Source organism: Heliconius melpomene, chromosome 5 (assembly GCF_056956725.1).
Source record: "Heliconius melpomene rosina isolate 202511_hmr_F chromosome 5, ASM5695672v1, whole genome shotgun sequence".
Lineage (NCBI taxonomy): Eukaryota > Metazoa > Arthropoda > Insecta > Lepidoptera > Nymphalidae > Heliconius > Heliconius melpomene.
This window is the reverse complement of record NC_140393.1, coordinates 3241840-3267323: the sequence shown is the minus strand read 5'-3', so window position 1 is coordinate 3267323 and position 25484 is coordinate 3241840. Positions and strand designations below refer to the sequence as shown.

The following is a 25484-nucleotide window of genomic DNA, read 5'->3' as shown; positions in this document are numbered from 1 at the left end:
TGTGTAGCATTTCAAAGTTGTAAATGACGTACATTTATTATGGACAAACAGACATCGCAACATGGGCAAATATTTCAGTACCTAAATTTAACGTTTGAAAATTCACAAAATATTTAAACAAAAAAAATAAAAGAAGGAATTTTATGGATGCTGTTAAGTTAGATTTCTTTTCAGTTTCAGATTTATCCCTCATGCAGCAGGACAAGCAGAGGGAACTTGTGAAGCTAGTGTTAAAACACTCCGTGTCCATTATATTGCAAGTCCATTGCCCACTTTCAGCTAAATTCTGGAGGCATTCTGAGTTTTATTATAACAAAAACAATATTACAGTTTCATTATATTATCAATAAAATGAAAAAAGTGACTAATTTGCAACACGAAGGAACAAAAGCGCCTGTAGAGACGAAGAATTGAATTTTAATGTTTGATTTAATTTTAATAAGACTTCCATAGAACGATCTCTTTCATTCAAATTGCTAAATGTAAAAGGAGAATTGTATACCGAATCCCTTTTTGTAATCTAAAGTAGCGCTCTCAAGTACTGACTCTCATTATATACTTAGTTCCGTTGCTCTATTGAAATCTCTTTGTTTTAATTATTTTATTAACTGACTGTCGATTTTTTTAAATTACTTAAACAAGAAGTTGAAAAGGCTTTAAAAATTTTATATAGTACCTAGCGATCAGCTGGCGGCTTCGCCCGTTTCAACTGTAACATTATTCATTTACTAACCTAGATCACTTTAAAGACAATATCTATTAAAAAATATTAGTATAAAAAATTATAGTTTCAGCCAATTCAATAAAATAGTTATTTTACAGCAATTTAGTGTAAATAATATAATATTTATCTAACTTTTTTTATGGATTGATTAAAATAAAACAAACGAAACTAAATTTTAAGTTAAAAGGATAAGTTGCCAAGATACAATAGTGAAAACTGCATTTAAATCGGTGAAGTCTTTACACAACGTCTATACACAAACGCACAAAAAATAAAATAAACACGTTTGTTTTTCTATTACACTGTTACTAGTACTAGTAGAAGAACGAATAACATTTTTTCTCAAATATATATATAGATAGTTATAATATGAGAAAACAACAATATTCTTCTACCTAGAAAAGAAAAATAAATTTCTATTTTTTTAGTGCCTTTGACAGTTTCCGCTATCGTTAGTTCCACGAAATATCTTCTAGGGGCGAAAAAGAAAATGACCCTCCTTTTTGCTTCGCCGTAGTCGGGTAGAAAGGTTCTACAACGTTTGAAATGGGTACGGCAGCCAGGAATAATATGGTATTATCGTATTGTCCCTTAAAGAGTCTAATATCTTCTATTAAATTCTTTTATAAACAACTACTTTTTTCTTGTGGATTCGCCCGCACGTTTAAGAGGTCACTATGACCTCAGTTACTGTGGGCTACGTCAAAACGTTTAACATAATGTAATATAGCATTATAGTCTTCCTCGATAAAAGAATTATCCAAAACAAAAATGTATTAATTTTTGCTATTGCAACTAATAGTTCAACTAAACAAGCTATTCTTTTATTAGCTTCACGCTGTATCTCGCAGGGAACCTAGTATCTTAACACTAGGTTCCCTCTACCTACCCTGCTATTAGCGGAATGCAGCGTGAAGCTGAAGCTGTATCTCGCATACAGCGAGGTAAGCATAAACATAGCAGGATTTTAAGATACTCATTCCCATTAACTAATAATTCCGTTTCCCACTTTTAGCCAAACTTTGAGTTATTGTGTTGAGTGACAGAACTGAAAGCCGCACTTTATCTCATTACCAAAGCTAGAAAGTGAAAATATTTAATATTTATTTGCCTCGAATAAGAATCAAACTCACAGCCCTCGCATTTACAATGACAACCATGTGCCACCGGGTAATGCCTGCCACCTCTACAAATATTAAGCTTTATAATATTAGTACAGATAGTTAATAAATATAATAATAATAAACATTTCTTATTAAAGTGACAAAATGTTTCTTTGTTTAATTACATCAAAATAAACATAGTATAAAATATAATTTCCACTTTATAAAGATTTAAAATTTAAAAAAAAACAGCATAAACAAAACTCGTACACGCGCATAGACCAAAATCTGCATTGGAAAAGTGTAACGCAAGAGGTTATGATTTTTTATATTTCAACACAAATCTTTGGAAAATTTCTCAACCAACATTACATATCTAAATCAAACAATATACTCATTCATTCATTTGCCAGAACGAAATTCATTCACAAGAACAGCTTAAGCTCAAAGCTTACCTGATCTCAATTCGAAAGGCATGATATCAAGCGTGAAAAGCGCCCCTCCCCGCAACCAGTCCCGTCACGGCGTCGACCCCTCACTCCACACCATAACCACACCACACACACTATCACTAGGAGGACCCGACACTGCGCCCACCAGATCGTTATCAGAGGGCCAGCATGACGTGACAGAGGTCAAAACGTGGTCGTTACGTCAAAAGAGGTTTCGCGAGGGTAAGACACAGCCTCCGCAGCGATTGCGGCACCGCTTCTGCCGTCGAGATGCGGCGCGCGCCGCCAGCGCCCCCCGTCTCCATGACAACGGTCCGGGCGATCCACCTCGTCCTCCACCATACAAAAACAAAAATAGCGAATTAATTGCGTAATAGTGTGTTGAGATTTTGCATAATGCATCAAAGGGTATATTATTAAAATAATAATTTAAAATGTGGGTCACCAGAACGACCCGGGACGCCCGTTAGCTGGTCTCGTAGCGAAAGCAGAAGTGAACTTGAACTGCATTGCATCAGTATTTGAATCAATTTTGGTCGAGTCAAACGAGGTTAATAGGTTACATTGAAGAATATGAAAACACAAATAGAAAAATGCAAGCCAGTTATTTACTAGGAGAATATTTTAGTATTCGTTTAGAATTCGCAATTTTATAGTAGTTTGTTTTAGAATAATAGAATACATGCTCTATGACGTGAAATATGCCGAATGAGTTATGCATTAAAACTAAAAGGGTAGCAAATTTTATACTATTAACATATTGTGCAATGATTCTTAAAAGATGCGGGTAATATTTATTTTTCTCTTGATGTAGTGAATATGTTTTTTTATTCTTTATTTTCTTTCTTTAGTTTCGATGTTGTGTTCGTCCATTACTAAGCTGAGCATTTATTTTTACACTAGTGGCCACTTGCAATTTAGTTTATATGAACTTTATGACTATTTCCATTTACTACTTTTGCTCATAACGAACATTAAAATGTAGATCTTATATGAGAAATATCTTGTTTTAAGGGGCGGGCTCGTATGGAAAAAGTACTGATTTTGATTATAAATAATCATACTCCCGACTAGCAATCAAACTTAAATGAAAGTTGCCTACCATAAGAATAACTTTTGGTAATGCCAAAAATGGTATTTTCTTATTTTTTAAACTTAAGCCAGCCCTTTACAACCCCAAGACGGAAATTTACATCTTTAATTTTTGTATGTCAATGGGAAATATCATTTTACATATTTAATATTTTTTTATACTAATGTATTAAGAAATTAATTGAAGTGATGCACACACTGTGCCTCACGCTTTAGAATTTGTTTTTCCAAGTCTGCATTGTCAATTCTTACGGTTTAGCTGAACTTTTAGGGTTCTTCCGGATGTTCAGGAACTTGAATTTGTGTTATGTTAATGGAAAATGCTCATCATGACTCTCACTTGACCGCCATGAACGTGTAAAAAAAGTATGTAATTATATATGTAAAATTATATACTGCGTTTCAACCGAAAGTCAATTAACAAGAAGTGAAGAAAAAGTCGATTTTTTAACCAAGACTTCCAATATTTTACTTTTTACCATAGTTAGACAAGGTAGTGAGATAGAACTAATAATAAAACTTTAAAATATAAAAACTATACCTTTCAAATAATTCTATATTTCGAAACATAATAAAACATTTATGTCTTTAACATTAAAATATATAAATATATAGCACCAGTAACGAGCACTGTAAAGAGAATCACACGTATAAAACATTAATTTTGAACATTGTCCAATTTCCAATAACTAATGAACAAGTACTAGGAGTCTGTCTCAAGGATAGACAGATTCTTTAAAAATCCTTTCAATTTTATTGAAGTCCGTCCATATTGATTTCTTTCGCATACAGTTGTTATTCACAGAGCGTCTGCGAAATCCGTCTGAAAATGCTGCCGCCTTTATCTACTTATCTTAGTTTCTTTTTCAAATTAAATTTATCTTTTTTCGTATTTTATTTTATAGATATTTCTTGATTTTGAATGAACGAAAAATTAATTAATTGATACTTTAGTTATTTTCTTTCAAAACAATTTTTGTAAGAAACATAGTATGTTAATAAATAATAATTTAATCATGAGTACATTTATGAGCATAAAATATCTACAGAAAACAGAAATCCCATTAAAAGAGTTCTTATGAATTTAGGTAAACCTGAAATTACTACACGAATTCTAGTAATATTTAGCAATTGGTCATTAAAATTACTTGCCATAAAATAAGCGCAGGCGCTTAACTTCTTAAATATAATCAAAAATATTAAGTAAGTAAAAATAAATAAATCCTATCCTAAAAATTTAATATTAATTCATCATTTAAAAAAAACTACTTGTTTTTCAATTCTTGTTATTAAACTTCCAAAGCAATATTCTCATTAATTGTCTCTTTTCAATCATATTCGCATAAAACGTTAATTTATATTAACTAAGTTTTTTTTAAGCAATATTAACTAAGTAATTTATGAATTAAATATTTCTAATATTTCTAATTTTCTAATCGCAATATTATGTTAAATAGTGAGATTAATAAATTATAAACCTGGCAATGATTGCTTTTAAACGATTTTATAATGGTTGACTTTGTCGTAGGTCAAATCTAGTAACTGAAATCTTACCCTTTCCTCTTCACTGATTGATTTAAAATTTTATATACCTCTAGCTCTGATGACAATATTATATTAGTACTGTAGTATTACAAATTCAAGATGGGTACAAAATGGTAGATTTTATATTATTTTAAAACATCCTATTCATGGATATCAAATTAAATGTCTTGTCTGATAGAGTACAGCACAGTATAAAAATTGCACATTCAAAATGGCGGCTGCCGAAATATAACAGACTTCATATTTCACACTTATTGGTAAAAAAAATATTAGGAAAACCAAGGTATATTTATTTTCAATAAAACCATTGCAATAAAAAAAATATTTTATTTATTTAAAAAAAATAGGATGAAAAAGTAATATTTGGTTACTTTCTAACTTGTATAAAACATCGTCATCGAACTGACACCATTCATCGTCAACGATGAATGGTGTCAGTTCCACTACAGCTCCCTTTATCTTAACCAGTGGTTGTCAAGGTACTCGAAACCTTTTGTTATTTGAATTGTTTTCGATTTACCAAAGTACTTGACGTAACAAAAAACAACACACTTGTGACATCTTTTTGTCACTATACATTTCGTGATTTGCGTACATCCGGAATTTCGAAAACAATGAAGATTTAAATAAAAAAAATACAAATAGGAAGTATTTGATTTCTTTACTCGATAGATTGGCATAGTCAATGTTTTGATTTTTTTTTCTAAACTTAATGAACATACTATTTCAATCAATTTCTATTAAAATATATTTCCCACTTATGACACAAAATTTTGGTTCATAAAGGGAAAAACCGACAAGGAGCTTTTCAGCTTCATGCTATATCCCACACATAGCAGGGTAGACATAGGGAACCCATTTTCTTTTTCTGACGGAACTAAAGGCCGCGCTTTGCCTCGTTATGAGAGTATTCATTCCCCCGAGTGGGACTCGAACCCACAACTGATTGTGTCCCTGAGCCATGGGAACATAATTGATGGTAAGATAAAAGAAACTCTAATTAAATTTTATTTGTTACCAACATATTATAAGATGTAGCTTGTAACTATATACGTATATATTGATAAATTTTAATGATTTTATATTAAAACTCAAATGTTGTACAAGCGCAGCCAAAAAGGGACAACTTTGTACCTTACCACAACTTATTATGTAAATTTTACTTTTTATGTTACCTTTTGTTCGGCTGATTTACATTTTTAATGTATTTTTGTGTTACAGATTGAAATAAATGTATGTTATTCTTTTTGCGATTGTCACACTTTATCAAGCAAGATGAATGCTCCGAGTAAAATGTATTTTTCAAATGCGACACATTGTTACTCTCAATTGTCGGAGGTTTCAATATATCTGCCATTTTCAAGGAATTCCCTTCTGACCTTCCTATCTACAAAAGAATTTACTGAATGAAAGATGCCGGGACAAAATGACGGCAGGTAAAAATGATTTTACGTAAGAGCTATAACTCTAGTTTGGGTTACGCATCTGGCAGAGATATGTAATAGCAAAACTTACACATTTTAGTGATCTATTTGCAAACTGGTAACTATTGATCAATCTCATGATATTTCATAAGTTTGTAATGAAATGCCATGTAAAACCATGCCATCATACCTATGCATCATACCTATACGAGATAGATAGGAAATCTCTTTTCAATAATTTAAAACACTTTTGCGTTGTGGGTGGCGAATCTTTTGTTGGTCTTAAGTAAACCATTTAGTTAAAAAATAAATAGTACCCAAGTGAGACTACTACCATTGTGTATAATATGATATTTATTTTTAACTATTTATACATTTTATTGTTAAAAGTTTGAAAATTATTAAATTTTGTAAATACTGTACAATAAACGTACTGTAGTCAAGGTCAAATTTGAATCGTCTTATTAAATCCATTTGATGAATGTCATAAATGAAATAATGCGGTGATTCGTCTTCATAATGCTACACCCACGGTCTTAATGTTGGGGTATACAATAAACTGTGATATAATACTATATTTAAATAGATATATTTTATTATAAAATTAAATTATAGTATACTTTTAATATACATCTTGAATATGACATAGATATATTACATAGGTTTTTACACAAAAAAATTGATATACTGTGAATAAAAGTGGGAAGATAATTTAACTGAACAAGTTTTCATTTTGTATTTTTAGGCACAATTTTAATTTTAACGTGAAAAAGCTCTACTTTCAAATCTTGTTACGGTTCATAATTGAGTTACGAATAAGTAAAACGCTACCTTTTTGCCATCTGAAGTGTTGTCTCAACGTAATGGTCCAACATTTTATTGGGCGTCCTTCATTTATTTTTCACGAAATCATTAAATTGTATAAATATTAAGAAAACTAAAAAGGTTGCATTAAATATTAAAAAAAAATAAAAAGGATACAAAAATGTTGTTACATTTTTGTATCACTTTAACGTTCGTGCAGTGGGTGAAGCTTGCATGTTATATTTCATTTACCTCAAGAGCTAATTTAATTTGCTTTTTAAAATTATACTTTTGAAGTAGGCTAAAAGTCTAAAAGGCCTAAAAGTTAAGTTATTATAAAAAATAGGAGCCATTATATTTTTTAATTTAGAATATAAATATGTATTATATTTTTACAATATTCTATTATACACACTCTTATATGAAGATCTTATAAATATATTAGAGTTTAATTTGTCAGAATCCCTTTGTGCTATGAGATACATGATCTCAAATCAAGCTACATTTCATTTTAATAATAGATATAATTTAAGGATAAAGAGCATGTTCAAAGATGCCAAATTAAATATATTTTTTAAATCCACTCCAGAACACGTGCTGAGTTTTTTATAGATCCGAAACGAAGTGAACCGTATGTTCGGAAACCGTCGCCCTACCCAGGATATCCTGTTTGAAAAATAAAAGAGCTACCCCACACCTTTGTAAGAACAAAACGCTTTTAAGACATGCATACGGAAAGCCGAATCATATTAAACCTTAAATTTAGGCATTACAGTATACTTTTATACTTTCATTGTAAAAACGCATATTGTGCGTTCAAGAATGAATAATCTGATCTTAATATAGTTAATAATGTATATAATTATTTTATACACTTGTAAGGGTTGTGACACTTTATGTGGCTTTCAAAAATGTTAAGTTTTTTGTTATTATGATCATCAAAAAAAAAAGAAAAAAAAATCATACGATGAATATAACGAAATTATTAATAGTGTAAAAATATTTAAATACTTTTATTTTTAATTCAGCTTAAATATACATATAAACACGATTCTGTGTAATATGAAAATAAATAATTCAACACGTCAGATCATAAAACGTAGCCGTTCTAAAAAAAGGAAATTCTCGCATTGTAAAGTTAGTATGGTAGTGTGTAAGTGAATAATAAAATACAACAAGATACAAGGAAGATGATAAACTAAATAAAAGAAATTATTTAATTGAATGTAAGTTCGGTTTAGTATATTTTTATATTGTCTAACGTATTATTCATATTTAGGGTGTAGATTAAACTAAAACCAATAACGAATTATATGTGCTTGATTAATATGTAGCTTTACTTACTTATATATAATCCTCAAAGCACTTTTACACGCATTTAAAATATATATTATCAGGTTCTTTAATTCAAAAGGAAACGAAAGAGGATTTGGTCAAGTCTTATTTGTAAATCTACAATCGTTAATTTGGTACGGAACCCTCAATGAGGGAGTCCGTCTCGCACTTGATCTATTATTTAATATCTACAGCAATATACTTACGAACTCGCTCTAATTTGATGGCATTATAAATTTTCACATGAAAGGGCAAAATATATGACTTGATTATAAGATTAATCTAATTGAATCGGGGAGCCATGGCCTCATGACATTGCCTGGACAACTGTAACGAGAATGCGCCAACTTAACGTTACATAATAATTTTGTTACATTTTATTTATGGAACAATACTGTTTACCCTAATGTCTTCCATAATTATGTATCTCCCTATATATAAATTCACAATTTGGTGTATTTAACACATATTTAGTAAAATTAACAGGTAGTCCAAATTATATTTTTTCATGAGCCTATAATTCTTAATATAAACACAATGAAAGTGAAATATACAAATTTAATGTTACAATAAATTAGCATAAGCAAACAAGAGCATAAGCAATCAAAGCAGATATTTATATATATAATTTCAAATGCAACCACGTTATTGATAGTATTTTTTTTTTTTTTTTTATGGAAAAAGGACAAGGCAAACGAGCGTTCGGGTCACCTGATGATGATCACCGCCGCCCACGACCCCGTGCAGCACCAGAGGAGCTACAGGTGCGTTGCCGGCCTTTGAGGTGGAGATAGACGCGCTTTTTGAAGGTACCCATATCGTACCAACCTGGAAACACTGCCGCGGGTAGGCTATTCCACAGTTCGGTGGCGCGTGGAAGGAAATTCCTACGAAACCGCACAGTAGTGGAGTGCCACGCATCCAGATGGTGTGGATGATATTTGAGTTTGTGACGTGAGTTTGAGTTTATTGATAGTATGCCATTGAAAATTAAGTATTAACCGAAATACTATTTATATTGTTATTTTAAGTATTAGCATATCAATTTCATATCAACTGCATATCAGTGTTACGATATAATTAATAGGATTGTGCAATTTTGACACAAAAATAAAATCATTAAAATCATTCATCAATGTTATTATTAAAATTAAAAAAAAAACCACTTAAAACAAAACAAAACATAAAAAGGTTTAACGCACCTGAGTATCCACAAAACGCCATTAATTCCCCATTCGTTCTCTTTCTATCTCATTCACCAGACGCCGGTGCCGGTGAGTCGAACTCGAACTCGAACGTAAAACGTTCGTTCTCGACAGTCGCGGTTTGGCCGTCGCGTCGAATGTTTCGCGCATGCGTAATAATAAAACCGACTACGAACTGACATTTCGAACGTAAATAAACAGTGTTTAAAGTAAATTATTTCGTGATAATGTATTATTAATATATTACTAGGATATTTATATTGATAATAACTTTCTAGTGACAAAAAGTGCAACGAATTTACAAGTAAGTACCTGTTTTTTTTTTGCGACGCATCGATTTTGCAACGTGCATCGTTCAGATTTATTGTTTTTATTGAATTATTGTTAGGTTTTTGTTTGTTCTCATTGTTTATATATCTGAATTGTAATAGAAATGTTTAATTATTTTTTTTTAGCCATATGACAGTGTCTTAATTTATTAAAATAGTTATTACAAATGGAGGAAATTAGGGTTATAAATATATTTATTTCAATCTACTTTTAATACGTTCCTATTATATTAGTTATTTATTTAACTTACCTTTGTGCATTAGTAAGTCTACAAATACGAATACAGTAATGTCGATCGGCACGTGTTTTAAATAAGAACTGCAACAATGCTATTTTACTTTTTATTGTCGAGACTTTACCTGACCCAGAATAATCCTTATATCATCATAAATTATAAATATATGTTATTTTAAGTCTTTTTATACTATATTTATATTATATTTATTCCTACTAATCTCACAATATCCAAGTTTGTAACGATAATTAGGTATTTACATGCGGTCACTGAACTCTAGTCTTGAGCCAAAGATAGACGCCAACATCTAACATCTAATCTGTTTAATACTAAAACGTTTTTAACGCTGTTACTAATTAAATTCTGAAATGATTTTCTTATCGTGTTATCACAAATATTACCCGCTAGATTTTAGATAGATTGTTCAGTACAAAATAGCATAAGAAAAATTGATATAATAAAAATGATTTAAAAAGTAGTTTAAGTAAACTAGTTTCATGACTAGATCTTAATATTTCATATTTCTTGTAAGATGATTATTATTATGTAAATGTAAATTGCATTATAATTTAAATATATTTAATTTTTCATTTACACAATTACATGTACATTTAACGTGTATAATATATTAGTAATTTAAGAAGGGTTGCGTACTATAATAAAAATTATTCACGCATAAGGATTAACCAGGCTACGGTAAATTTATCTCGTGTTATCGACAGTTAAATGAAGTAGTACCGTTTATAATATTTATTTAACTTAAATAGGTAGTTTTTTCAATAAACAGAATCAATTTACTTAACATTTTAGTTGTTAACAGCTCTTAATCCTCAAATATCTTAAAACTTTTAATCTTTAAGTTCAAATTTCAATATTAATATATTTAAAAATTACATTATGAACGAAAGTCGTTAAACAATTTCTAGATACTGGTCTTATCTATGATGCAATGAACTATGACAATAGTTCATTGCATCATAGATAATTATAACTAATTAGTATGACAATTTGTTAGTCTGGTAAAGCTTGTGTAATGTTAATGTTATAGTTGAAGCTAATAGAACTTTTTGAATATAACTTTGCTAGTTATCTTTAATGTTAAATATGGTTTTAACAGTCTTTTAATGCTAAACTTTTTGGATATATTTTCATTTGTTCATAGTTTTCGAGGCCGTCGTAAGTGCACTAGTATGTATGATTGTAAACGCGATGGTAGTGTGTTCGATTCCCACTCGAGATAATTCAATATTTAATATTTTTATTTAGTCAGTCCGGTAACTAAGTACGGTGCGTCGCTGAGTTGCTTCGCTCATCACGGAATGCCTCAAGAATTCGGCAGAAAGTGGAGAAGAGACGGAATTGTCTGAATGGGGAATGGAGTGTCTTAACTCAGCTTGTCAGGTTCCATATGTCCACCTTGCTATATACAGGATACAGCATAAAGCTAAAAACGTATTTTTGAGCTCATTACCCAACACGCAATACAATGTAATTATCTACTACAAGTTAGGAAGGAAAATATATATATCTAAAAAAATAATAATAAAAATCTTTTAATGACTTTAAATCAAATATATAAAACTATATAATAAAACAACATACTGTCCCGTTACACCGCAGCCTTACAAATTAGAAGATATTTATTAATTTTGTTAGAATACCTTCGCTAGAGAATCGCGAAAATCTTTCAACACCGCCGCGACTCTGGCATACCTGCTAACCTATACGTAGACTCGCATTCCTTCTAAATTAACACGATTAAAACTCATGGGAAGTTCTTTTTAGAAAAGGAAAATAAAATAAAATCGAACCAGTTAACCAATTGACGTTAATTGATAAACCAACGAGGTGTATGTTTTTTTGTAAGGAGATTTCTTCAAATTTGCATTTTCTAGCCATTTAGTGGTATCTTAGATCCGACGGTATAGTTCAATGTAGACGGTAGTGATGTTCCGTTGAAACAAGAGGAACTTAGGTTAAAAATGATTTAACTTAACTTAAAACTAGTTCCCAAAGGTAACACCCTAGAAAAATATTTACAAAGGAATTAAAAAAGTTAACAAGCATAATTATTATTTGAGATAGATTTTGAGATGAAGATTTTCGTTATGTGTTATTAAGTTCAGTAATTATCTAGTTAAAGTCGCGGATGTGTCGCGTACGCTAGCGCTAGATAAGCTAAATACTAACTTCCTGTAATGTAGGGTGTCCACAAATAACTTAGAAGCAAAGAAATTAATGTAAATATAATATGTTATGTACTTAATGTATATGGCGAAGCTAGTACAGTTTTACTTTTATATTTTTAAATGTGATTTAAAAGAATAGAAATAATTTCTTTTTTCTATTTATTTCATTTCATTTTCTACTAGAGATGAGAGAGAGAGAGAGATGTTTCTCTTCTTTTATTCTGTTTAATGTTCTCTTAGAGTAGGTACATTAAAAAGAATTAAACATTTTTTTTGCTAATATTGTAAATTAACTATTATTATTATAGATTATTATCATCGACTTTTAATAACACAAATTGCCGTTTTTTTTTGTCATTGATTACTTTTTTGAAGCTCATACCAGTATACTTACATCCTACCGATACCACATATAAATAAAAAATAAAACTAGAATCTAAAAAATAATTATCTAAATGATAGCTACCGTCAGTGCCGTTGACTCCACTAGTTATTGCCGCGGCCTCGACCCCTATGAGACCACGTATTTTTAGATTTCATCGCCTTCCTAACACAACTAACATAGTATAGAGAGTGACTCATGGTGGGAAGTAATGCGAACTCTGCCTTCGTGAAAACATTATTACACTTTTAAAACGATTTTCTTGAAAGCATACCACTTAAGAATACTGGAAAACATATGATTTATTACTCACTAAGATAGGGTTTCGCTCGCGGCTTCACTCGTGGGGCTTATATCCTGTTATATTTTTGCGTATTAAACTATACATATGTTTTGCAACAACGTTACTTACTACTCTTTGATATTTATGACTTTAATCTATACTTTATATTATAAAACTAAAGTGTTTGTTTGGTTAAACTCGCTGATCTCAGAACATACTGGTTCGAATTGAAATATTGTTTGTGTTGAATTGTCCATTGATCGAGGAAGGTTAAACGATTTTACATCGTTTGGATTGAACCCACTGCACTTGCGGTTGCCTCTCGTCGGTCGGTAATTGTGTATGACACATATTGCATGTGTCATACACAATTACACACTCCTTGTCATTCAGGTAAGTCAGGTAAAAACTAATTTAATATAAATTATAGTACGTACATGTACAACTTATTCTTAAACCCATATATTAGTGAAAACCGCATTGGGATTTTATTTTATATCCTTCTATATCCTATCCTTTTATTTTATATCAGCGACGGTTGTAGGTTCGACTCCCATTCGGGGAGTGAAATATGTAATATTCTCATTTCAACGCTCTGGTCCACCACCACTAAACACGGAATGTCTCGAGGAGCAGATAGTGGGAAACGAAGTGTCTAAACACTAGGTTTCCTTTGCTTATCCCGCAAGAAGGTAATATACCTACTTCGCCTTAACTAAGTACCATATGCCCTAAGAAATATGAAGGTTCTCTACAGTTCCATCATACCAAACAAGTAAATACTTAGAGCTAGACTGTCTAAGAATATTTGCATGCTTTAAAGTTTCGCAAATGCCAAATAGCGATCTTTCCGCGGGTTTATTGACATTGTAAATATTTGGTCGTAAATGTTAACTCGTGTCTAAACGATGTTCAACAAAGACGTTGTTTCTTAAAATATAAACAAACATACTTATTTAAATATAGATATACATATATGTATATGCATTTTTTTGTTATAATAATTTTGATTGTATAATTATGAAAGAGGTAATTAAGAATTTGTATAGTTTAGGCCGTCGTGGCCCAGTGACACAAGAGTGCGGCCGTAAACACTGTGATTGTGTGTTCGATTCCTACTCAGAGGAATCAAATATTTCCTTAAAACGGGGCATAGCGCGGCTTTCAATTTTGCAACCCAATATGCAATGCTTAAAAATTCGACGGAGAATGGAGAATGGAAGTATCTTAATGGGCTACCAAATGACTTAACACTAGATTCCCAGGTTCCCACTTACTATATGCGGAATTCAACAGCGTGAATCTAAAAAAAAAATTAGGTACAATTAGATTTTTTCAGGCTTTTATATTTTTTTTGTCTTTTGCTAATTAGTACATACAGTAGTATATACATATCAAAAATCGTCGTGATATTTTATTATATCATTAAAAATAAATAAATTCTGTTGCCAAAAAGCTGAGATAACATGTGCTTTTGATCTCTATAATCAAAATTACTTACTGCTCTTCTCATTATATGATTTATTAGTCAATATTCACATTCATTTTATTAAGAGGACTGTACAGATAAGTACTTGCACTCATTTTCCCGCATAGCCGGATACGGAAAGTTAGGGTAAGAACCTAGTGTTTCCCAGGGTAGAATGTCTCTTGCGGTTAGCTTGGATATTGTCAATGCTTTTAATTCTATCCCTTGGGATACGATTAACGAGTCACTAAATTACCATCAGATGCCCGTGTATCTGCAGGCGATTATTGGGAATTATTTGCGAGATAGATACATTTCATACACGGATCAAAACGGCTACAGAATCCATAGAAAGATGTCTTGTGGGATCCCGCAAGGATCTGTCCTAGGGCCACTTTTATGGAACCTTGCCTACGACGCTGTTTTACGTGTAGTTCTGCCTAGGGATGTCGAAGTTATTTGTTACGCAGATGACACGTTGGTGTTGGCAACTGGGACTACTTTTGAGGATACTAAAAGGCTTGCAGAGATTGGTGTTGAAATGATCGTCACAAAAATATATGACTTGGGATTGCGCATAGCGGCTCACAAGACTGAAGCATTATGGTTTCACAGGCTGCCGAGAAGTAGGGAGCCACCTGATACGTATGTTCGTGTAGGTGATCATCAGGTTCACGTCGGTCGGCATATGAAATACTTAGGGCTCACATTAGACAGTCGCTGGGGATTTGAAGAACACTTTGACCGCCTAGTCCCTCGAATAGACAAAGTAGTGGGTGCTCTGCACAGTCTACTACCTAATCTTGGAGGACCGACAGAGGAAGTTCGTTTGCTTTATGCTGGTGTTGTTCGATCAATGATCCTTTATGGTGCCCCTGTCTGGTCCCACAGACTGTCAATTCGGCGCTGTAGAACTAAAATTTATAGTCTACAGCGCAGGGTGGCTATCAGAATAGTACGTGGTTACCGTACGATATCCTATGAGGCAGCGACCTTACTGGCACGTTTTCCGCCTTTAGATATTCTGGCATCTATGAATGCGAGAATATACAGTCAGATTCGAGAGACAGCCGCCCTGAGCACCTTTGATATCAGACGAAGAGAGAGGGATGTTGCATTCCAGACGTGGCGTACACGGCTTTGCGAAGAGCGCTATGCTCACAAGCGTGTCGTTCAAGCGATACTTCCTTCCTTCGAGGCTTGGATGAGACGAAAACGTCGAGTTACGTACCGTCTTACACAGATAATGACCGGGCACGGTTGCTTCGGTGATTATTTGTTTAAGATCGGACGTCAGACATCTCCGATTTGTCTTCACTGCGAAAGAGATTCTGATACTGCCCAACATACTCTTGAATCGTGTACCACGTGGGACACGGAAAGGCGGGCTTTAGTTCAGGAAGTTGGTCGTAATCTTTCCCTTTCTGTGCTATTAAGAAAAATGTTGCGCAGAGAATCAGCGTGGACAGCCGTAGTCACCTTCTGTGAGACGGTCATGTCACGGAAGGAGGCTGCTGGGCGAGAACGGGAGAGGGCTGGTCCATCTCTTCAGAGAAGGCAGCGTTACCGTGGACGTGTGCTTGGCAATCGTCCTGGTCTCCCTGGTCCTCGATAAATCAGTTTAGACCATTGGTGTGCAGTGTGGGGAATCTGCGCACCCTATCCTGGTCTATTGTCGAATTAATTTAAATTATAAGAGAGCTCCGTTGAGGAGCGCGTCATCTGAGGAGGGCTACGGACGAAAAAAAAAAAAAAAAAAAAAGAACCTAGTGTTGAGATACTGCGATCCTTACTTTCTTCCCAATTTGGGGAGATTTTACATGTCACTAGGCAGTTAGTATTCAATTAATAGTACAACTTCGAAAATTAATGTCTATTTTTTTATAGTTCTTTAGTTAAACTTTGTAAGATATTGCTTTTATAGTGATTTTTTAATTACTTTTATATGATTTACTTTATTTATCCTTAGTTAGTCCTTATTACCGTAAGAATAGAATTGACCTTATCGCGACCTATTAATCGATATCGAAAACAGTTAAGCAGCAAACCATACTATCTGGAATAACGGCCTAATAAAATTTTAGTGCCATATTGGTCAGGCATTTGCATTATATATACCTAATCATAATTTGACGCCGTCTATTTTATGGAAACAATAATAAATAATTATTATTTTCTATATTACTATTATTTGTAGCAGAAGCAAAGCGAAACTAGTCATATCTGAATCACTCTGATTTAAACTTTCCTTTCATTTTTACCCGACCGCACCGAGGATCAAAAGGATAGTGCGTATGTATGTATGTATGTATATGTCTGCTTCTTTGTTTCCTTAAAACTGTTAAACCAGTGCACCGAAATTGATAAATGACATATCTTTGGATTTGTCTTGTTTGCTATGTGTTACTAGATACATTTATTTAGTTAATGCAGTTTTTCGTTTAGTTCATAATTCAATTGTTATATGCATACCAAATTTAGAATATCAATACAGCGTTCTGGACAAAGCTCTAGAGTCTAGACGACTAGAAATATCTACATACATTGTAAATATAAACATTTACCCAAGAGGCATCTAAATCATTGCAGTAGTCAAACATAGATATTTAGACTTAGAAATTAACTCAACGATTATTATATAATAATAAATTAAATTTTCTAATTTATCTGTATTAATAATACTAAAATGAACTAACAAAGTATAGAGGAATTTCAAAAGATTCCCAGACGGGAGCTTATTTAGTACCTAACGTGGGAGTGGAAGAGGTGCTAAATGCCTACGGTTTCGCTTTTAAACAATAGTCAATATCTTATGTTGTATAATAAAAAGAGTTTTAAAAGTACTGCTTTCAAGATTACGAGGGGTTCGTGGTCCAGGAGCGTGTGACTGTAACGCGGGGTGTGGGTTCGATTCTCAGTCGAGGGAGATTATTCTTTAATGAACGAATAATGCATAAAATTACTTTATTTTATTATATAAGTTAATTTACATTTATTATTTGTTATATAATATATTTCTATGTTATTTCAATTGGAATACAAAACAAGAGGTTATCATTTACGAGGGGCAAAGATAATTAACCTACCAATAAGTCACTCCCAACGCTTAATGTTTTTGTTTTCCATCCAATGTAGAGGCAAAACGCGGCGTTCAGTTCCGCTCCTCAACACGACGGGAGAAAAAAAGCAACTATGTATAGTACAATAATATTTTTAAGATAAATCAAAATTAATTCCGAATAAAAATCTTAATTAAGTAAGCAATAAAAGGATGTTGTTTTTTGAACCGTGAAAGATTGAGACATGATAATAATAAAGTACCGTTGCAATTTTTCGCTGTTTCCGCCTTCACATTCAAAATCGAGTTATTCTCACGAAATAATTACTTTAATTTTGGTAAACTTGCAAATTAAAGTTATTGCAGCTTTTTTTTAGTAATTTAGTCTAGCTATTTTGTGTTTGATGAGTTTTTAATTACTTATTTTTTTCCATGTCTATGAATTGTAATTTAGATTTGATATTGTAATTTACTTTTTGGTCTTTTCCGATGGTGAGAGTGACCGTTGAAGACAAGACAGTTGAATTTGAGATTTAGTTTACTAAAGGGTTCTTACAAATGCTTATGGTATGCAAGGTAGGCAGACGGAACCTAGTAAGGCACCCCATTCCCCTCTTTCTGCCATATTTTTCGAAGCACTGCGTGCCTTGATGCCAGGATGCCTTGACGAAAGGAATAAAAATATCAATGAATAATAATTCATTCATTCGAATGAGGATCGAACCTACAACCGTCGCGTTACAGTCACACCCATGTGCCGCTGCGCCATGGCGGCCTCTCAGTGTTTTATAAGAATAAGAAATTATGTATAGAGATAGATTTTTTACGTAGATGTAGGTACTTTTACATCATATTTTTCAACATGACTAAATGTTTCTTACAATTATATTATATACATTCATTTAGCTAACATTCTTTTAAAAGATGGACGTTATACATTTTAAAAATACCGATCTATCTAAAACAGTTTCGCCCGAGTGCCGTACAATAAACGCGCCAATAAATCAACGAGCAATGAGAGCATTACTCAGATGTTATCTTATATTAGTCATCTGTAATTTTATTACTTGTCTTAGAGGACATGTCGTGACAGGTCGAGGCGGGCATGAACTTGAACGTTCTTGTACCACCATTTGTTAAACGTATGCTATGCTCTTATTAAATTGTTTGGGTTTGAGTAATTAGTTTAATGAATCGTGGTGGTATGCTATTCTTTTATTTTTTCTAAATGTCACGTTTGAAAATGACATTATATATTCTAGAAGAAATTTAATACTATATATTAAATATGGTTTGAAAGGAAATACTTATTAACTTTGTATATATCTCGGTATGAGTCGGCTCTGATTCATACCTGATTGGTTAAGTTGAAACTCGTCATAATTGCGACTCACCTAATTTTTTACCTCTTTTAATCCATCCATACCTATATTATAAATTCGAAAGTAACTCTGTCTGTCTGTCTGTCTTTTACGCAATCAGGCCCAAACTGCTAATTTAATTGTGATAAAATACTCATATAGAGATACTTGAGGGTACCGGGATGAACATAGGATACTTATCTCATATTTGTAATATTTTCGATATATACCAATATATTAAAATATTTATTAATTTGACATACAATTTTTTCCTCCATGTTAATAACAACCGTCGTTGCTAAGCAACCATTTGCAAAGTTTGTTGTTAGAAAACGTCACCCAAAATAAGTTTGCTTAACGCATCTCATCTATTGAAAACTGTAAATAATTTCATAAATATATTTAATAAATATTCTTATAGTTCAAGCGGGCGTAGCCGCGTTCGGGTCCACTAGTAATAAAATAAAACAATAATACATAATTTCTTTATATATTCTTTGCATTCTAACAAAGAGGGCAGTGTTGGCGCAGGGGCACAAAGTGTCACTGTAAATGCAACAGGTTGTGAGTTCTATTCCCCCTGAAGTAAATTAAATATTTAATATACATTTTTAATATTATTTATAAGCTTTATTTTAAAATTTAATATACATCAGTAATTACACTTACGTATATGGTGGTTAGAAACTATGAAAAATATAAAAACCTACCAATTACGTTAGCATTTAAGAACAAGAAGAGATGTATCAATCATCTTCAATAATGTATGAATGAAAATGAGCCTATTTAAAAGGTAGCTCGTGCTATTTGAAAAAAAACCCTATATCTTTCTTCATAGCGTTTAATATTCAGGTATCATTAGTCTCTAGTGAAGGTAGAAGCAAAAAGTATGGATGCTATGGATTGCTCAGCACATAATGACCCCTTGTAGCTGAACACCGGATATCCTCCACATATGTTTTAGACAACAAAAACTGGGCTTACTTTTTACATAGCTACCGTTCGTACTCCGTTTTACCCTTAGGGAGAGTTCGCGTGCCGAAAATTGCTCGCCAAGGAAATATCGTATAATTTGCAATTTTACTAATAGTTCAGTTTTGGTAATTTTCGTGAATGAAAATTTTCGTTTTTTTGTTTTGTTTGTTAATTTTAAATTTTTGAGTATATATCTCTATAGGTTTACTTCATAATTGAACAAAAATTTTTTTTACTTTTTTCTTACAATATCGTATAACAGTTTCCTTAAACCATTCAGCTTCACTCTGCATTCCGCATGTAGAAGTCAGAGGGGATCTAGTGTTAAGGCATCCCGCTCTCCGCTTTCCGCCGAATTCTGGAGGCATTCCGTCTTAAGTAGCGTAACTCAACACCGCGCTTTGCCTCGAGACCAGAGCGAAGAAATGAAAATGTTAAATATTTCATTTCAGTTTTCTTAAAAGTAAATTTTATTTATTTTGAAATAGTTACTAATTTTCTATACATACATCTAATTATTACATTATTTCTTATATTGTAACAAAAGGCTGTAATTACCAAATAAGTAACGACGGATGTTTCTTTAGAACTTGAATTAAAAGATAATAAGTGAAGTTTCGACAAAGCAGACGATCGAAATTAATAAGCTTGTATTAGAATCAAGCATGCCCAATTTTAAATAATAGCCTTACTGGATTTTTAGAGTTCTGTATTCTATGTAAATTGAGGATTTTATTAAATAATATAATCATCATCATCATCATCATCAGCCTGGCCTCGTCCAAATAATATAGTAGATTCGATTCCCACTCGATGAAATGAAAAATTGGTGTCTTCCATTACTTTTCTACACTACCTCTGATATTAATAGAGCAAATTTTTCTTGTCTTCTTGTCTTGTTTAAACGACATGTTTTCCAAACAAATATAATATCGTAGTTAAATTTTTAACACCTAAGTTAGAAATTCGACGGGACCCTCTTTAACCGGTTATTTTTTACAACACCAAGAGGCAGGTTAACCGTCGGTCAAATTGGTGTTGATGATAAATGATTGCTGAGATTCAATATAATGGGAGACTGACGGCTTCCAACTGCTTCCATATAACTTTTGTTTTATTTGAAGTGTTCTACGTAGTGAAATGTGTAATTATTCTTGTTTACCAATCGGAAATGTTAGCACGAGCGTGATGTTAACACGATAGGTTGTGGATTCGATTCCCACTCGAGGACATGAGATATTTTCATTTCCTAGCTCTTTTCTTCCGCGGATAATAAGGAACGGAAGTGTCTTGATGGGAACGGAGTGCCTTTACACTAAACTCCCAGGTTCCTTCTGCCTATCCTGTTATGTATAGGATATAGCGTAAAGCTAAAAAATAGTAATAATAGCTACTTGATATTACTGTAGGTTTGAAGTAGAATTGAATAGAATTGCATAGTTTATTGTTATTTAAATAGGAGTTTCGTTCCTTCTTGGCATCACTTATAATAGAATAACTAAAACTTTAAAGGACAATGATGTATTTTTCTTCTATTATACCACTGACGACGTACCTCTTCACTTACAATGTTCTTAATATCTCACTACTATAAGCTGGTATAACAATGAAGAATACAAAACATTTTTTTATAGTAAATTATTAATATAATTAAGTTATTATATTTTTTTATGATTTATATTGTACTGATGTTAATTAAAGTTCAGGATACATATATTTGAGATTAATGATTATTAGTTTATTTATAATTTAATACAGTACATGAAAAAATACTAAAAATTATCATTTATATGGAAAAACATCTCGATTGACACAAATCTTATAGATAAATAATATTTAAATCAAATTAATAATTCCAAAGCAATATGTTTACACGAATTGTGTTTTTTCTTAGGTATCCATAGGTAACGGCCGCGGTACCTACACGGCATTCATTACGGATTCTCTTCTAACGTAAGGTTTATGCAAATTAAAAGCTACCGTACGATCACAGAATACTGTATAATAAGAATAACTCTACATTCCTTCAGATACCTTTATAAAACTAATGGTATTCGAATGCTTTTGTACATAGAAATGACGCTTTTACCAACACGAGTGGATAAAAGGTTAAAGTAGTTTAAATTTTCATTTGGTTAAAAGTAGTTTAACTTTGAGGTAATAGGTCGGTGGAAAATGGGGAACGGAGAATATTAACACTAGGTTGCAAAAAAAAAACAAATTATTAGCAAATTTTCATAGCTTTATAGTATTACAATATGCTATTAGCTTATGAGTAATACGATGCTTATGAGTTCGAATTCACGGAAATCTTTTAAAGTAAAATAATTAGCATACCGTGGATAACGCGAGGCGTGAATTAAGGCCTCATTTGGAGGTAAGGAGTACCTATTTGCAAGGAATTCTGCGCGCTCTTGGATAAAGGAAACGAAGACCATTTTTAAAAGAGACTAATATGTATTACATATATGTATATATGCCATTGTAGCGCAGTGGTACAAGTGTGTGAGTGTTAACGTGGTTTGGGTTCAATTCCAACTCGGGGAAATAAATATTGTTTATTAATATCAATATTTTCGCCTTAATACATATGAATATTGGCAAACAGTATGAAACGATGTGTCCTAACACTCGGTACCTTGTACTTCTTGTTATGCGTGAAATATCTCAGTGAAAATTTAAAAATCAATTGAAAATTCCATTTAAATATTATATTTTTTTTTGTTATATAAATTAGACTAGTAAATAAAACCTTATAAAGACACGTTACATACTGTTTGAACCAAGTCTATAGGTAGGTAAAAGTATTTTTTTTTACAAAGGCAATGCGCCATTGTTATTTCGTATGTGTAGTAGTGGGCGCTTGAATGTCGGCAAAGCGATTTTATCTTTTTGTAGGTAACTAGAAAAATGAAGTTTTAAATTTAAATTATTATAAGTGAGCGAAACCAGTCGTGAGCACAAAGCTTGACCGTGAACACGACTGGCTGTGAGTTCGATTCCCACTCGAGGAAGTGAAATATTGATTGAAAGTTCTAACACTACGTTTTCCTCTGCTTTCCCTGCTGAGCGGGATACAGTGTGAAGCTGACTTAACTTTAAAAGTCACCGAAATATTTAGATATACTCTAATTTGTTAAAAAAACTGCTATAATATTAGGTTTCGTCATTATCTTTTCGTATTTTTTATATGGGAACTCCTTAGAAACGTATATTTAATCCAAATTTTTATCTTTTAATTTATATCCATTAATAGTAATTAAATAAAAAATATATCTAAATATTAAAAAATACATATTTTTTGTAACAGATAAAGAAATAAACTGACAGAAAGGAAGCAAATGGAAGTGGAACTCGTTGCTTGAGTTTGTTGACTGATCTGCCGAACTGGTTATGATGTAACAATGCGACCGGATTTAAAGCGACATATCTAGAATTAATGGGTTATTTATTATTTGTTTGTGTTTTTATGGTACTTCAATTATCTGGTAATTTGCAATTATTAAATATACTTTTATCTACGTATAGTGTGACTATAAACGCGGCAGGTAGTGGGTTCAATTCCCACTCGAGGAAATTAAGTTTTTAATATTATAAATTTGTGGCTCTGGTGTCGACGTGAAAAGCGGCGTTGAGTTCCACCACTCAACACATAATGCTTCCAGAATTCGGTGGAAAGAAGAAATCGATAATTCTTAAAACTAGACTCCCTCTGCCTACCCTACTGCACCCAGGTGTTTTTTTGTCTAAATACTATGTGTAATTAAAAAATAACATCTCTTGGTTGTCAATAAATGTTTAGTAACTAAAGTTAACTGACGGATTTATATGAAAAAGTATACGAAATTCTAAATTTCAAACAAAGTATTGTACAGGCCATTCACCAGTCCTCTTCAAAAACTGGCAACACTACTGACAGGTGTGTTCCCGTCGTGCCCCTTTTTTCAACGTCCGTTTTCGTACATCGAACTCAACTTATAAAAAAGCTGAAGAACCAAAACAAATATATTCAAATATTTACTTTATTCTTCAGCAAATAAGGCTTAAGTTTCCATATAAGAAATTCAGAGCGTTATAAGCGTAACAATGAATGGATCGTTTCCCATACAATATGTTACAACCGTTAAAAATACTGGTCGATGTAAAAAGGGTTCTAAAATTGTTAACTCTGGTTCTACATTTCCTTACTAAATCATTTTGTACTGGCTATGTTGTTTTTGATTCATTTTAGGATATCGTGTATTTGGGATCAAGGCTAATACTTATTTAGGGGTAGCTTGAAATAATAATGTGGCTTATTTGTTCCTACTAAATAATATTTATAGGAATTGCTTAGAATAATATTAGCTTAAATTAATTTGATCCACTACTGGATAGTAAATTTCAAAATTTATTTAGTTAACAGGAACAGATAACTTTAAGTTGATCTAATAATGTCTGTCTCAACATTAGGCTCGCTCCCGTAAATAGCAGGGTAGGTACCCTGCTATTTACGGGATACAGCGTGAAAGTGGAAAAAGAAATAAAATAAAGCATTTTAGAGAACTTTAAAGCATTCTCTGCGTTAAGGTCATACCAAAATCTCTGCTAATTTGTAGTAGGTAACATATTACACACCATATGAACTAATTTGTAACAATCGAAATGAAAGCTGATACTCTATTCATAATTTCTTTTAAGTTTCCCAACGCTTCGTTCTTGACTCCGAGAGTATCGATTTTTCATACATTTATTTCTTCCGATTATGATTCTCACGTTACCACTACCGAGGTTTCTTGGTAAATTGATTTGTGAGACGTTATCTTTATTAGAAAATACTGACGTTGTAATATCAGTGTCGTTTGCATAATAATCCATCGTTAGTAGTAGGTAATCAGTGATTTTTATGGTTTTTTTTTATCAAAAGATAACTTGGTTATATGGTTTCTTTATTGTATATTTTTTAACGCCGTAGTTTGGATTGTTACTAGAATGAGGAAATGAAAATAATTAATATTCCATTCCCCGAGTGGGAATCGAACTCAAAACCGTCGCATCTACAACCGCACGCTTTGTGCTACTGCCACGACGGTCTCTATTTATTATTACTATTATTATTTCTACGTATATCTTTTATTCAATATCACTTCAATATTGCCTTGTGAAATTAACATTGCTTGGTTAAGAAACAATTTTTTTAGAGATAATAGTATTAAAAATAAATAATTTAGGTATGTAATTATTACAATAATTTATTTTTACTTTTTCTTGTAAGAAAATAACTATATTTATTATTTCTATATATAACATCTATCAATTTTAACAAACCTGTAATCCGATTCCTAGCCAAGCTCGGTTACTTCTTTTCATCATTAAATTCCAACTCCTTTCTAGGAGCCAAGATACAAAGATTTGATATTTCCAGCTGTTGGTATTTCCACAGCATTATCTTGCATTCACGAAGCTATAAGAAATGTCAGCTTGCCAATTACTTTAACCTTTAATACCTATTTATTTATAGAATACTTTGCAGGTTTTCG

General features: G+C 32.1%; 2 protein-coding genes across 6 annotated transcripts in view; one reads left to right on the top strand and one right to left on the bottom strand.

Moving 5' to 3' along the window:
* Positions 1-2542, bottom strand: part of LOC146538920 (uncharacterized) — a 161127-nt gene extending 158585 nt beyond the window's left edge. For 3 of the 4 annotated variants that reach the window (XM_085185809.1, XM_085185811.1, XM_085185812.1), the window contains exon 1: positions 2283-2541. In XM_085185809.1, the coding sequence (XP_085041935.1) occupies positions 2283-2304 (22 nt within the window). In that variant the 5' untranslated portion in view covers positions 2305-2541. Of the gene's footprint in view, positions 1-2282 lie in introns of all 4 variants that reach the window. The other variant, XM_085185810.1, reaches the window with a different exon arrangement.
* Positions 2543-9776: 7234 nt separating this feature from the next.
* LOC146538919 (MOXD1 homolog 1-like) overlaps positions 9777-25484 on the top strand; it is a 66240-nt gene continuing 50532 nt past the window's right edge. Inside the window, exons 1-2 of one of the 2 annotated variants that reach the window (XM_085185365.1) lie at positions 9777-9988; positions 21860-21918. The gene's annotated coding sequence lies outside the window, so the exon portion shown is untranslated. The remainder of the gene's footprint in view (positions 9989-21859; positions 21919-25484) is intronic. The other variant, XM_085185364.1, reaches the window with a different exon arrangement.